A 13,241-nucleotide genomic window follows, 5' to 3' on the forward strand; every position below is an offset into this window, starting at 1 on the left:
ACGAATGTTATTTTCAAAGCGGGGGAGGGTGCCAAGCTAGGAGCCTGAATTCTCGCCTTCCTTTGCCGCTGACCAGCCCTGCGTCCTTCCGTAAATCATCCCCCCGCCTCCGGGCTTCATTTTCCTCGCTTGTAACATGAAATAACTGGCCCGAATAACGTTCTGCCATTCTGGGACTATGTTGAGTTACGTAAATGCACGTGAGGAGTATGGGGTCCATGGGACTCCCGAGTGCGCCTTCGCAGGGCACTGTGACGGGAGCGTGTGCTGCTGCAGAGCAGTGGGGCCTTGACACTTCGCTCAGTTGCACACTCTGTGAGCTTCGGCCGACCTGTCAGGAGAGTGAGAATCAGGGTTCAGGGCTCTCACTGGCAGGAGTCTCAGGGAGCGGTCAAGAAGGCACCTTTCTCAGGTCATGACTTTAATCCATCAGCAGATACCTTTTTCCCCTTTCTCAGAATGTTGGTTAAGAGCACGGGCCTTGGGGCCAGGCCGCCCGTGCCCGCATCCCGGCTCTGCCCCTCACTGTGGTGTGGCTGTGTGCGGTTTGCTTCAGCTCTGTCCCAGGGGCTCCAGAGGGCAGGGCGGGCCAGAAGCACACCTGCTTCCTCCGGTTCTGGAGGAGGAGCTGTGGCCGGAAGCACGTGCTGAGCACCCTGTGAGCGTGAGCTGGTTTCCTGGAGCACCTCAGCCCCGAGGCTCAGTGAGCTGCCCGGGGAGCTGGTCCTGCCCGGGGTGGAAGGGAAGTAGGAGAGGCCTCGGTCCCCTCCCTTGGCTCGCAGATGTCGTACACTTCACGGGCCACTCTCCTAAGAGACTGTTGCCAGGGCCCCCAGTTGATGGATGGGGACCTTCAGGTGCTAGACGTGCACCTGGCTTTCTTGACCTCACCTGACACGTAGGCGGCAGAATTGGGACCAGGACTCACACCCATCTGATGTAAATTTTCCTGGCATCAGGGAAATCGGATAACTTACGCAGACTTTTAAGAGAACCTTGCCTGAGTCGGTAGTAATAGTATTCGTGCTTGCTACATCCCAGCACACAGAGCGGAGACGGGGCTTTCTTGACCGACCCCGAACCTCAGACCTCGTAGGTGGTAGGCCCTGTGAGGAAACCAGGGCCCCGGAGCGGGAGGGGACCCGCCTCCTTCTCCGCTGGGCTCCCTGATCCGTCACCTCACCTGCCACATGAGGGAACACAGCCGGGCGCCTCATTCCCTGTGACGGAAAACAGAGCCACAATCCGCTGCTACTTGCCTGGCTGGCCCATCTGGGAGGGGAGTCTTTTGCCCTAAATCAAACACTTAATTAATTTGGGAAAACAGGGATACTGTCGTTAACAATCTGCTGGTGCTTGTATGGACTGGACGGGGTGGTTCTCTGCAGCCGGGGGAGGGCGTGCGGGGAGTTTTGGTAGGCGGGCAGATTTTTTCCAACGTGTTGTCATTTCTCCGATGATTGAGTTATCTCTTTGGTTACAGGTGGAGAGAGATTTTGAGAGGGAGTATGGAAAACTCCAGCAGTGAGTGTCAAAGCCCAGAAGGACGGGGGTTGGTGGGGAAAAGGGCAGGAGCCTTCCCCCAGGTCTCCATTCCTGCACCACCCCTTCCAGCACTGCCAGCAGTGGGCCGCTCCTGTGTCCCGCCAGCACCCCGGGAGTCGAGGGCAGCTCGGTTCACAGCCTGCCAGAAATTCTCCCGCAGCTGGTGGCTGTGTGAGAGTCGTTAACTCATAGCCTTTGGGTGCTTGGCCTTGTGCAGAGCTGGTAGTGGCCCTCCCGTCAGTGGGACAGATCCCCGCAGCGCAGGGGCCCCTTCTTCTCCTGGGAGGTGTTCCAGAGCGTCAGGTTGGGCTTAACTCAGGTGGATGGGAAGGAAGGGGGCTAAAGCAAGCTGGAAATGCCAGGTGCCCAGGCCCGCGCCCCTGCCTTGCAGGCTGGAGGAGCAGACCAGGAGGCTGCAGAAGGACATGAAGAAGAGCACCGATGCTGACCTGGGTAGGTGGCATATCCCCAAGCCAGGCCTGGCCTGGGGGCACAGGTGGCCCTCCGGCCCTCCGTCACTTTTGGGCTGGCTCCCGTGCTCTGTGCACAGGGCCTCATGCCACCTCTCATCCAGAGGACTCCGGTGGGTCTGAACACGACTGCCCCGGCATCTCCAGACTGTGTGCAGCAAGCCAAGGGTCTGATGTCAGAGCCCATCTGTTATTTGTTTCGTGGGTAGCTCCAGGTTACCTGGGTGGCGTCTTTAATGTTCGCCACTGCCTTTCTAGTACAGGAGAGGCTGCGATAGGGGCGCCTGGGTGGCTCAGTCGGTTAAGCGTCTGCCTTCGGCTCAGGTCATGATCCCGGGTCCTGGGATCGAGTCCCAAGTCGCGCTCCTCAGCGGGTAGTCTGCTTCTCCCTCTCCCTCTGCCTGTCGCTCCCCTACTCTATCAGAAAATTTTTAAAAATCTTTAAAAAAAGAAAAAAAAGGAGAGGCTGTGACCCACTGCTTGCTTTCCTTGGTGCTTCTCCAGGCGACGGTGTGGTCTGAGCACAGGTAAAGGGAAGGTAGTGTTTTCACAGGGAGCAGCTTTGGAAGCAGTGGAACTTCGGGGATCCACAAAGTGGAGAGCGTGGTTTTCGAACAAAGAAATCAGGATAAATGGAGGACCCCTGGAGCCCAGGGTCAGAAGCATAGTCTGGGCAGAGAAGGCCTTCCTGAAACAGCGGCACCCCAGCCCAGTGCAAGGCCTGCACCCCACAGGTGGTGTGTCAGAGTCCCTGGAAGGCCCACCCCCAGTCAGTGCTGCTGCAGCTGGTCCAGGGACCCCATTTTGAGAACTTCTCCAGACAGTTGAGGAGAATCAAATTTCCTGATCTTGGAATCTCCTCAGCTGCCTGGACGAGTTCTAAAATCCCATCCCGTGTGCCCAGGCAAGATCGTCTGCACATGACCAGTCTTTGTTGACCCTTACATTCTGAGGTTGCATCAGGGCTCCAGAGACCCATGTGGCGTCCAAGACCCCCGCTCTCTTTAAGGTTCAAAGACCACCAGCCTCCCAGTTCTCACTGGGCTGGCCATGCCCTCCCAGTCCCTGAGAGTGGGGCCTGGGTGGTGCTCACAGAGGCCGCTGAGGACTCCCGGGGGGGATTTCCACACTGTTAATGGACTTCAGATGGTTCGAACAAAGACAGAGACAAAGGCATGAAATGTTAAGGCTTTAGGAAAGAAAAGGAAAATTGGGAAGAAAGTCTCCCCCACCCCGAATTTTCAGGGTTTTTTCCTCAAATACTAAAAAAAAAAAAAAAAGTGGAAGAAATTTTTCAAACAGGTTTCCAGTTTTGTCTGAGTTTTTAACCTTGCGTTCTACTGTCTGAGATCATCTTATAATCCAGGCAAATTATACATGATGTTCACTCCTAAGCCTGCAAAGTCACTTTATAGCTTTGAAAGAGGGTTTTTTGCTCCATTGCTTCAACATTTCAGGGACGTTTACATTTCCGGGCTTTTCCCGTATTTTGCCTGTTTGCTGGGTGAGGACAGCAAGCGCCTAGATTCGAGAGAAAGCCAGGACAGGGCTCTGGGTGGGCCGGTCCTCCACCGGGGGCCTCTTCGCTGGCAAGTGGAGGGGCCTGAGTGAGAACCCCCCCGCCCGTGGACTTGTTTCTCCCCTTCCCCGAGGGGGGCTGGAGCTGGGTTTAGGGCTGCTCCCTCCTCGATGCAGTGACCACGCAAGGCCACATCTGTCATGAACTGGAGTGGCCCTTATTTCATCGATGCAGAGATGTTTTTTCACATTTAATAACATCTCTGAAATCAAGTCACTGTAGCACTTGATAGCATTTAGTTGGCATTTTTGTCCTTTCTTGATGGCTCGTACCGTAACGATGTGTCCTGCAGTTGCTAGCATCTTCAGTTCATGGCATAAAATAGTAAGAAATACACTCAGAAACTTGTTTTCCCCTGAGACCCTGAAACTGGCACAGACACACGGAGCGGGCAGGCTTCTCCAGTCTCTCTTCCTGCCCCTCTAGAATTTATTTATTTATTTATTTAACAAATAATGGAGGCCTGAAAACTTGTATGGGACCAAAAGTTCCAGAGCTGCCAATAGAGTTCCCTCCTGCCTCAAGCTGCCGTGTGATTTTCAGGCTCCCCATATGTTAAACAGGGTCTCAGAACACGTGACACGGTACAGCAGGGCAGTGGTGTCCATCCGTGGGGAAATGGCCCCGGGGAGGACCTTGGACAGCATAAGCAGACACCCTGGCAGAGCCCGTGCGGCCTGCCCCCAGCTGTCTCCAGGCCCGACCGTCGGGAGCGCAGCAGCCGGGGAGGCAGGTGCCCAGAGGCCGGGCCTGGCTCAGCACTTGCAGCTGTCTGACCTTGAGGAAGTCATAAGCCTTCTGAGCCTCACCTGCCTCATCTGGAAAATGGACCCAAAATGCACTCCCCCAGATGTCTCCTGGGTTGTCGGAGCCCTAAATAAAACAAGGGGGGGGAGTGGAAACCTGTTGGCAGCTTTGGGGCTCTTGGTCTGGTGCAGGTTTTTAAGTCCCCATTGTTTGTGAACAAAGTCTAGAGGGGCAGGAAGGAACTGGGAAAAGGCCATGCTTGCTCCGTAGGGTCTATGCCCCCATTCTGTCGGTATTGTCTATGGCAGGATTGAGTAGTGGCAGCAGAAAACACATGGCCCCAAAAGCCTAAGCTCTTGATTTCTAGCCCTTTACAGTGTGTTTGCCAGCCCTGGTGTGGAACGCTGTTACTCTTGTCCACGAGGGAGTCCCAAACCAAGCTTCATCTCCAAACTGCCTGGGGAGTTTATTTATGTATTTATTTTTAAGATTTTACTTATTTATTTGAGAGAGAGCACACGAGAGCACAGCAGGGGGAGTGGCAGAGGGAGAAGAAGACTCCTTGCTGAGTAGGGATCCTGACCCCCCCCCGGGGGGAGAGGGCTTGATCCCTGGGCCCTGGGATCGTGACCTGAGCCGAAGGCAGATGCCCAACCAACTGAGCCACCCAGGCGTCCCCCGAGAGTTTCTTTAAAATGCACATTCCTGGATTCCAGACTTACTGAATTAAAATCTATAGAGCTAGAAATATTTTTTTACAGCTTCCCACCCAAATGATTCTGTTAAAATCTAGAGTTCAGAAAATTAAGTCATTGCACAAGGTAAAGCTACTCGAAAGAATTACCCAGCGCAGCATCAGATGGTCAGGAACAGAGTACAGTAAGGACTTGTGACTCATGGCTCTGTGGTACTTGGAAGCTTTTGTGGTCTCTGGCCAGGGTGGAGGTCAAGGTGCGGCCCCTGGACTGAAGGAGGAGGGGAGTCCTGACGACAAGACCTGTCCCTTCCTAGGTTCACTGAGCTTTGACCTCTTACAGCCATGTCCAAATCTGCTGTGAAGATATCCTTGGACTTACTCTCCAATCCCCTCTGCGAGCAAGACCAGGACTTCCTGAACATGGTGACAGCTCTGGACACGGCCATGAAGCGGATGGACGCCTTCAACCAGGAAAAGGTAAGTGGGGGTCTTGCTTGCCCCCTTCTCACGGCTTCCGCGTGGGCGGAGCGCCTGCACGGAGTCCTTAACGGGGCTCAGTCTTCAGCCGCCTTCAAACCCTCTGAGGCCTGAGTGTTGCAAGCCCTGGGAACTCTGTGCTGGCCCTGCTTCGGCCCTGGTTGCTTCCATGGCTCACCCACTGGGAGACCACGAAAGAGACAGGGAAGCTCTGCTCGCCCGCAGCCCCTCACCCTTGCCGCAGTTGCCCACCCAGGCTCCCCACGGAGCAGGGCTGCTAGCGGCCCGCGGACAGCGGCGGGCAGGAGGAGACCTGACCCAGAACCAGAACGGTACTCCCTGTTGCTGGTCATCATCTCTGCCCCGTGCCGCCTCACCGGCCCCGCCAGTTCTTGTCCCTGCCCCGTCCCTGCATGTCTCTTCTCAGGTACCTGGAGCCTCCCATTTGAGGCAGAGTCTGACTTCCCCTCAGTGTTGATGTCATTGGGTTTTTTCTTTTAACAGGTGAACCAAATTCAAAAGACCGTGATTGAACCCTTAAAAAAGTGAGTAAAGATCATCTGGGGACCACAGGCCTCAGGGACCTGGGCTCGGGGCACTTATTGGAAAGACAGGTCAACTGGCCAGTTGGCGACCAGATATCATCTCTAGCAGCCTGTCCCCAGATGCACACGGGGCTGACCAGAAACTCAAGAGGGACGCTAGCCCTGTGACCCGTGGCCGTCGGGGTGATGCCCGTGGTGGCCCCAGAGTACGCCCCTGGCCCGGGTGCACTCAGTGACCACGAGGCACTTCTGATCTGCCGCAGCAGACGGCCTTTGCTCCGGTGGTCACTTGGCCATTTTTCCCTTTGTTCCTGATCGAGAAGCAGAGGGCGCGGAGCTCGCTGAATTCGGCGAGCAGAGATCTTGGCCAGCCCTCAGCGGGGATGGGCAAGGCCTTTCATCTCCCCGCCGCACTGGGAGAGCAGCTGCCTGCAGCGCTCGGCTTTTGAAATATGGGGGTGGCCGCACATGGGGAAGGGTGCAGAGCGGGGTCCTGCCTGGGAAGGTCCCCTAACTCGTGACCTGTCAGAGTCAGAAATTCTTCTGTAAGACTCATTTTCTCTCAGGCAGGCCCTGGGCAGTGATCAGACGGGCCTATTCCCCGAGTCCCTGGAGGGGGCGGGCGGGGGGGGGGGGGGACAGGCAGGAGCGTTGCCTTGAAGCTCCCGGATCACTTCGTCTTCTTCCCTGGCCTCTCCCGAACTGACTCTGACCTAGAAAGGCTCCCGCTCCAGCCCGGCAGCTGCACTTTATTACCTCTTCTGTGGTGGTCCCAGGCAGCTGCCTCACCAGGCCTGGGTAATGAGGCTCTGCTAATTACCATTAGGCCTGGATCGGGGCCCGGAGGGAGATGAAGAGAGCAGGTTTTGGTCCTCCAGCCCCTGGCGTTGGGGTTATGGAGCTCTTCACTCCCTGTTCAGGTCCAAGGGGTGGGGTTGGGGAAAGCTGTTTCCAAGCTGGGGCTATGTGGAGGCTCGGCCTCGGTGGGAAGGGATTTCTTCCTGCACCGCCCTCCTTCCCTGGACCCCGACCCCCTAGTCCCTGCTCAGCCCCGGGTTGCAAGGTCCCATGAGGAACAGGGTGCTGAGGAGGCTGGTGGCTCAGGAGGGAGGTGTCAGCAGGAGCTGCATTGCTGGTGGCCTTCTGACTCGGTCTCCAGGGCCAAGGGTTGGCAACTCGGGGGAAAGGACCAGGGGCCACCACAGGGGCTGCCATGGACACCCACGGCTGGCAGAGCTAGTCAGGGGACACCAGCTCGGAGAACTAGGGGACTGACTCGCATCTCGATTTCACAACCAAGGAGGCGGCCTTGAAATCTGATGCTTGGCTTCTAGAGCCAAATGGAGAGAAATCCCGGCTGCTTCCCACCGCCCCAGCAGCCCACCACCTGCCAGGAAGGTGGGTGAGTGGCACAGGGGGTGGGCACCATCTCCGTAGCAGATCCGCTGACCTCTGCCTGAGCCCCCGGGCCCGCCCGCCCGCCTCCCCGGCTGGCTTCTCCATCCCAACGCCGACATGCGATCTCCCCCAACCACATAAAACCGGCACTGCCTGTTGCCGCCTCTTGCCAGGAGAGAAGCTCCCAGGGACCCCGGTACCGGAAACAGGAAACTGCAGCTTTCCTGTCCTCTGATGAAGAACATCGCCACATGGCCACCCCACCGCCCCCAGCCTCCCCCCAGGGGGCTCGGCCTCTAATCCCCCAGTCTCTGGGCTGCGTTCACATGGTCGGATGGGGATGCTTTCAATTTCCCTTTCCTGGTGGGTGGAAGATCCCGGCTGTGTGGGCACAGATTGAGGAATGGCAGGCATTCCCCACCAGGGCCGGCTGCTCCCAGCCTACCTCCCAGCCGGCCTCTTTCTCCCTCCCCCTTTCCCTCCTCCCTCTCTCTGCCTCCTCACCCCGCCGCTTACCCAGGGGGGGCAGTTTGGTTGCACCTTAGGACGGTCACCTGGGCAGAGCTTCAGCGACGGTCTGATGTAGGCCCAGCCCTGTTCTCCCTTCTCCAGGGGGTAGACACAGCACAGACCTTAGGAGCTTGTGACCTAGTGCGGACGCCACAGTGGCACTCTCAGGAAGAAGAACCCGGGTAATCCATCATCGCCAAGGTGGTGCAGCGCAGTGGAGTGGGGCGAGTGCTAGGCAGGCCAGCCTGCCCCCAGCCAGCCCACAAGCCTGGGTCCCTGCTCCTCTGAATCGGTTTCCCCATGTGTAGAGAGGGAGGCCTGAACCCCACCCCTGCAGTGGCTCAGTCCTTGCTCAGGAGGAGGGGACAGACATGTCCCTAGGCTGAAGTGGTGGGTTGAGCTGCCTATGGAGGGTGGCGTCTGCCCTGGGGCTCTGGCCCAAGGCCTTCCGTGTTCCACGTCACTGCTAATTATCGGGGAAAGTGGGAAACTGAGCAGAGGGGGTGTGACTTCCCAGCCTTGTTTCTTTGCAGCAGCCCAGTGAAAGGGCGGACTTCAGGCCTTAGGGAGAGCTGGGTCCCCCACCTTTCCTGTCAGCTGAAGTCAGCAGGTGCCTCTGTAGGGTCCTGGGAGCAAGTCTGGGAGGGCCCAGGCACCAGGACTAGCCTATGCCTATCCGTACCTCCCTGCCCCCTTCCTTCCCCACCCTGAGGGTGGAGGAGAGCACTGGACACTCCGCACCTGGGGCCTGCTGTCGTACGAGCTCCTGGCCTTGCACACTGGCGTGGTGCCCGCACTGCCCAATGCGGGGGGCTGGCAGAGTCCCGTGTTGTGTCCATATAGTTAATGGGGAGGCGGGGCCTCAGTGGGGCAGGAGCCAGAGCCAGGATTACAGAGCCCTGGGCCCCCACACTTTCGTCAGCCACCTCAAATGCGCTGTCCGGTCTCCCTGCCCACTCTGAATTTGCCCACTTAACGTAAGAAGGGCATGACACCTGCCTCTCCCCCTAGGGAGTCCCGTAGCCCAGGGCCCAAAGCCCCCCAGGTGCCAAGAGACTCAGGACCCATCTGCGGTGACCTAAGCCAGCTAAGCCTCCTGAGGCCTCTTGGTGTGACTGAGGAGCGCCATTTTAGGAGGCAGAAGTTACCATGGTGAAGAAATGGTTTTGCTGGAGGCTCTAACAGAGCCGGGACCAGTTGGCGCTGTAGCCGCTTCCTCCCCACAGGGGACAGGTGGTCTTGCTTCCCGAGGCTGAGTAGCATCCTGGGGGCACACCCACTCTTACACTGCCGGTCCGTGAGGTTGCCCGGCATCACGTGGAAATCTGTAGTTGGACCCGTGCCTTGCTCACTCCTCGGGGCTCGGGACTTGGCCCTCGGATGGGACTCCAGTGTCCTTTGTAAGCTGCTCCAGTGCTTGCATTTAGTCAGCGTCTCTGGTGCCTTTGACCCAGGCCCTGGGAATCGACCCCAGGTGACAACCGAGGACGAGCAAAGAGACAAGTGCTACTGGGGTGCAAGGTTAGCCAGAAGTGCTCGGCCAGCCAGCGACATGGTTGTCCCGCCCGGCCCCTGTGGCGAGGTCCTCGTGCTGTGTCGCGCTGCTGCCCTCTTTCCTAATAGGAGAAAACTCCACTTGCCGCTTCCTGCCTCCTCCTTGTCCTGTGCCCACTCCCCCCAGGCCGCCAGCAGCGCGGACAGCAGAGGCCCTGGGGCCACCCAGTCAGGTCACTTCTCATGAGAGAATGAGGGTGCCCAGCGGGGCCAGTCTGGCTGGAGGGAGGGGGTTGTGGCGGTGGCTTCTCAGGCTCCATTGCACCTGCTCCCTTGAGCCCCATGCCTCTCAGCTGCTGGCCACACTCCAGCCAGGAAGGGAGAGGGGCTCACCTAGCAACTGAGACCCCATCAGAGCCCCCACCAGAGGCCCAAATGGCGAGGCCAGTCCCAGCCGATGGTCTCAGTTGTTCAGACCTACCGTGGGTTGTGGGTAGAGGGACACCTTTGTCCTGGAGGCAGCCACTCCCCACGCCCAGTTTGCACAGAGCCGAGGAGACCTCTTCTGCAGGGAGATCAGTCGTTCGGTGTTGATTTGATGACTGATTTGTCTAAGGGCGTGTCTTGCCCACTTCTGGCCTTTCCAGTTAGGCAGTGAGCCCATGAGCACACCCCGTCAGTCAGAGGGACTCACTTTAGTGCCCCCAGAATCGGCTGCCTGCACCTCTAGCCTTGGCTGGGGAATTCAGTGCTCTGGTCAAATTTATATTCTCTGTTCTCTGGCAAAAACTATTCATTACTCTGTGTCACGGGCACTCTTGATTAGTTGAGGCTTTTAAAAACCAAACTCATCTAACTAGCATTTTAAATAAAAATTTGAAAAGAAAGAAAACCAAATTCGTGGGCATGCTCCTTTGAGCGGCAGACTTGGAGAATCGTTCCTGATGTGGCAACTGAACTACCTAAACATGGCCCGGGAGCTGCCTGGCCCTCGCGAAGGGGAGCCCCCCCCCCCGCGCCCCTGGCTCTGAGTCGCCCCCTCTGTGCCTCGCAGCCCCGAACAGCCACGTGCTGCCGCCGTCTCGGTTGCAGGGCTAGATCTGCCCGGGCTACTGGCGCTCCGGGTCTGCAGGGTGGACCCCTCCCGCTGCAGCGACAGCACTGCCTGCCCTACGGACTTTGCATTCGAGGAAGCACCTATCCCCTCCTGTCCAGAAAACCTGCTCGCAGGTTTCCCTGCCTTCTCCAGCACTCATTAATCAAGGGAAGTCCAGCCTCCCCGCCTGGGATGGGGTCCTGCCCTGTATCTATCTCACGGTCTCGTCGCACTTCCCAGTTAAAGATGACACTTGTCACAAAGATGATGCCCACAGGGGCCAAAGCATCCACTGCCACTCTGTGTGAACGGTGTCCTCCTCAGCCTTTCCCTGTGGTGCTTTGTCATCGTGGTGGGGCAAGCAGATGTCCTTGAGCCATGTTCCTCAAACATCCGGTTTGACGGTGTAGCCATTGCCACGCGAGAACCAGAGGGTTCCTGCTTTTCCCATGGTCCTCTGACAGAAATAGGCCAAGACGAGGTTTTGACTGCAGCTGTCGCCTGCTGGTGGCATCACGAGGTGGGTGGGAGGTGCCAGAGAACTGGGACACCTGAGTTCTCGGCTGGACAGTCACTCCCTCATGGTGGCCTTGGACAAGCCGTGTCATGTCGCCACAATTCCGTTCGTGGTGTGAAAGGAGGATGTTGGGCGGATGAGTCCAAGGAGCGTTCAGCGCGCGGGGGTGTGTCACGGGCGGGGAAGGAGCAGCGGCTTCCCTGCGTTCCTGCCCCCGTGGCTCACCTCAGGTCAGCGGGGTGGCCCTTAGCCCTGCCTTCTTTCCCTCGGCCTTCCCCACATGGCCCCTCGGCAGCGGGCGCCCCGCCGGGCCGGGGCCTCAGCGGCCTTCCTGGCGTGCAGCCCCACCAGCTGGAACGGGGTCCGGCGCTTCGCGGGCACTCACGGTGTAGGTTTGAGCGGCCCCCGAGCTGCGAGGCTGCAGCTCCACGGAGGGCCCCGACCCACCTGGGCTGTGTCTCGCAGGTTCGGCAGCGTCTTCCCGAGCCTCAACATGGCGGTGAAACGGCGGGAGCAGGCCTTGCAGGACTACAGGAGGTTGCAGGCCAAGGTGGAGAAGTACGAGGAGAAGGAGAAGACGGGGCCCGTGCTGGCCAAACTCCACCAGGTACCAAGAGAAGGGAGAGGTGGGGGTGGACGCCCAGCTCTGGGGCCGTGGCAGCAAGGCCCAGGTGTCGTGACACTCCCTCCCGCCCCCAACACTCACCGTGCCCCAAGAGTGGACGCCGGGGACGCCCGCAGAGCCCTGACCGCGGCGTCTTGCTCCGCAGGCCCGAGAAGAGCTGCGGCCTGTGCGGGACGACTTCGAGGCCAAGAACAAGCAGCTCCTGGATGAGATGCCGCGGTTCTACCACAGTCGGCTTGACTACTTCCAGCCCAGCTTTGAGGCGCTGATCCGAGCCCAGGTGAGGCCACTGCCGCCCCGCCCCAGAGCAGGCCGGACACTCGCTCCCTTGGGAGCCAGCGCCGGTCTTGGCGCACCCCCCCTGGCAGGGTGCTCGGCCGCGCTCCGCGAGGACACCGGCGCTGCCTCCCTGCCCTGGCACTGCGTCCGGAGACCCCGACTCCGAGGCTCTGCTCCGCTTTCTGTTCGGCTCCTCCGTTGCTCTGGTTCGGCCCCACTCTGGGATAAGGTTCCTTTTGTTGAACGGCTTTTCCCCACCTGTGGCAAGAAGACAGCAGGCCACACTGTCAGCGCCTGTCTTGGGCAGGCGGGTTCTTTGCGTGGTATGCTCAGGAGGCCAAGCACAGAGGCCTGCAGGGCGACCCCGTGCCCCCGCCTCCCCACTCCAGTTCCTCCTCTTCTTTAGGCAGGGTGCTGCGGGGGGTCCTGACTTCTAGCCACCTTTGGAGGGCTCTCTGAACCCTGGGGAGAGCCGTGCTCCAGGCCCCTGCCTGGGTGTCTGGCCACTGTGCACCTTCCGGAACAGCAAGCTGGCCTCGGGCTGGGTGTGGGTGGAGGTGCAGGAGTAGCCCCCGGGCCAGGCTGCTCGGGAGCGGGACATGGGCTAAGACCTTGTCTCCCACTCCTCAGGGGTGGAAGGACACAGAACGTACAACTGTGCGTATAGCTCCTGCCCTCCTGGCCTGTCATTCTTCAAGCTGTTAACAGGGATTTCTCCCCCCGCTCGTAAGAGAGAAGGTTAAGGTGCCAAAGGCAAGACGTCTCCGCCATGTGGGACCTTCTAGGCCACGGCAGGTGCTCAGCATCCCGCCGCCGCCTTTCCCTCAGTTCCCCAGTGGGTAACAGAGCTAAAGGCTCATCCGCCTCCAGCCCACTTCTGCTCTTGGCCTGGGCGTCTGGCGCCCCCCAGTGGACACATTCCTTCCTTGCAGTCAACAGTCACAGGCGCCCCGATGAAGACTGATTCCTGCCTCCCCGGCCAACATCTTTGGAGGATACCCAAAAACATGGGGCTGGACATCGGGGCTCAGGAACCCTGAGCAGGACTGATGGTGGAGACAGAACTTGGTAGTGACCATGTCTTGGGTTGCTAGGGAGAAATGAGGCAGAACATGAACTTGCACAAGTGAGGAAGGGTTCCTGCGCCTGCCCGCAGAGCATTGCCCCTGGAGGTGAGGGCTTCCTTCCAGCAACTCAGCCTAGGCTGTGGAGGAATGTGTTTAAGGAGACCTGTGCTTTCACTGTCCTGTGCCACCACCACC

At 58.8% G+C, this 13,241-nt stretch overlaps 1 protein-coding gene across 3 annotated transcripts in view; it reads left to right on the plus strand.

Annotated features, from left to right (window-relative positions):
- The window catches only part of BIN3 (bridging integrator 3), a 42,340-nt gene that overhangs the window by 26,395 nt on the left and 2,704 nt on the right, over window positions 1-13,241 (plus strand). Inside the window, exons 3-8 of one of the 3 annotated variants that reach the window (XM_045773997.2) lie at window positions 1,484-1,524; window positions 1,937-1,998; window positions 5,379-5,515; window positions 6,020-6,060; window positions 11,541-11,682; window positions 11,846-11,980. In XM_045773997.2, the coding sequence (XP_045629953.1) occupies window positions 1,484-1,524; window positions 1,937-1,998; window positions 5,379-5,515; window positions 6,020-6,060; window positions 11,541-11,682; window positions 11,846-11,980 (558 nt within the window). Of the gene's footprint in view, window positions 1-1,483; window positions 1,525-1,907; window positions 1,999-5,378; window positions 5,516-6,019; window positions 6,061-11,540; window positions 11,683-11,845; window positions 11,981-13,241 lie in introns of all 3 variants that reach the window. The other 2 variants (XM_087866622.1, XM_087866623.1) reach the window with 2 other exon arrangements.

The sequence above is a fragment of the Ursus americanus genome, chromosome 13 (genome assembly GCF_024610735.1).
Source record: "Ursus americanus isolate L20-20 chromosome 13, mUrsAme1.1.p, whole genome shotgun sequence".
In the NCBI taxonomy this organism is placed as follows: domain Eukaryota; kingdom Metazoa; phylum Chordata; class Mammalia; order Carnivora; family Ursidae; genus Ursus; species Ursus americanus.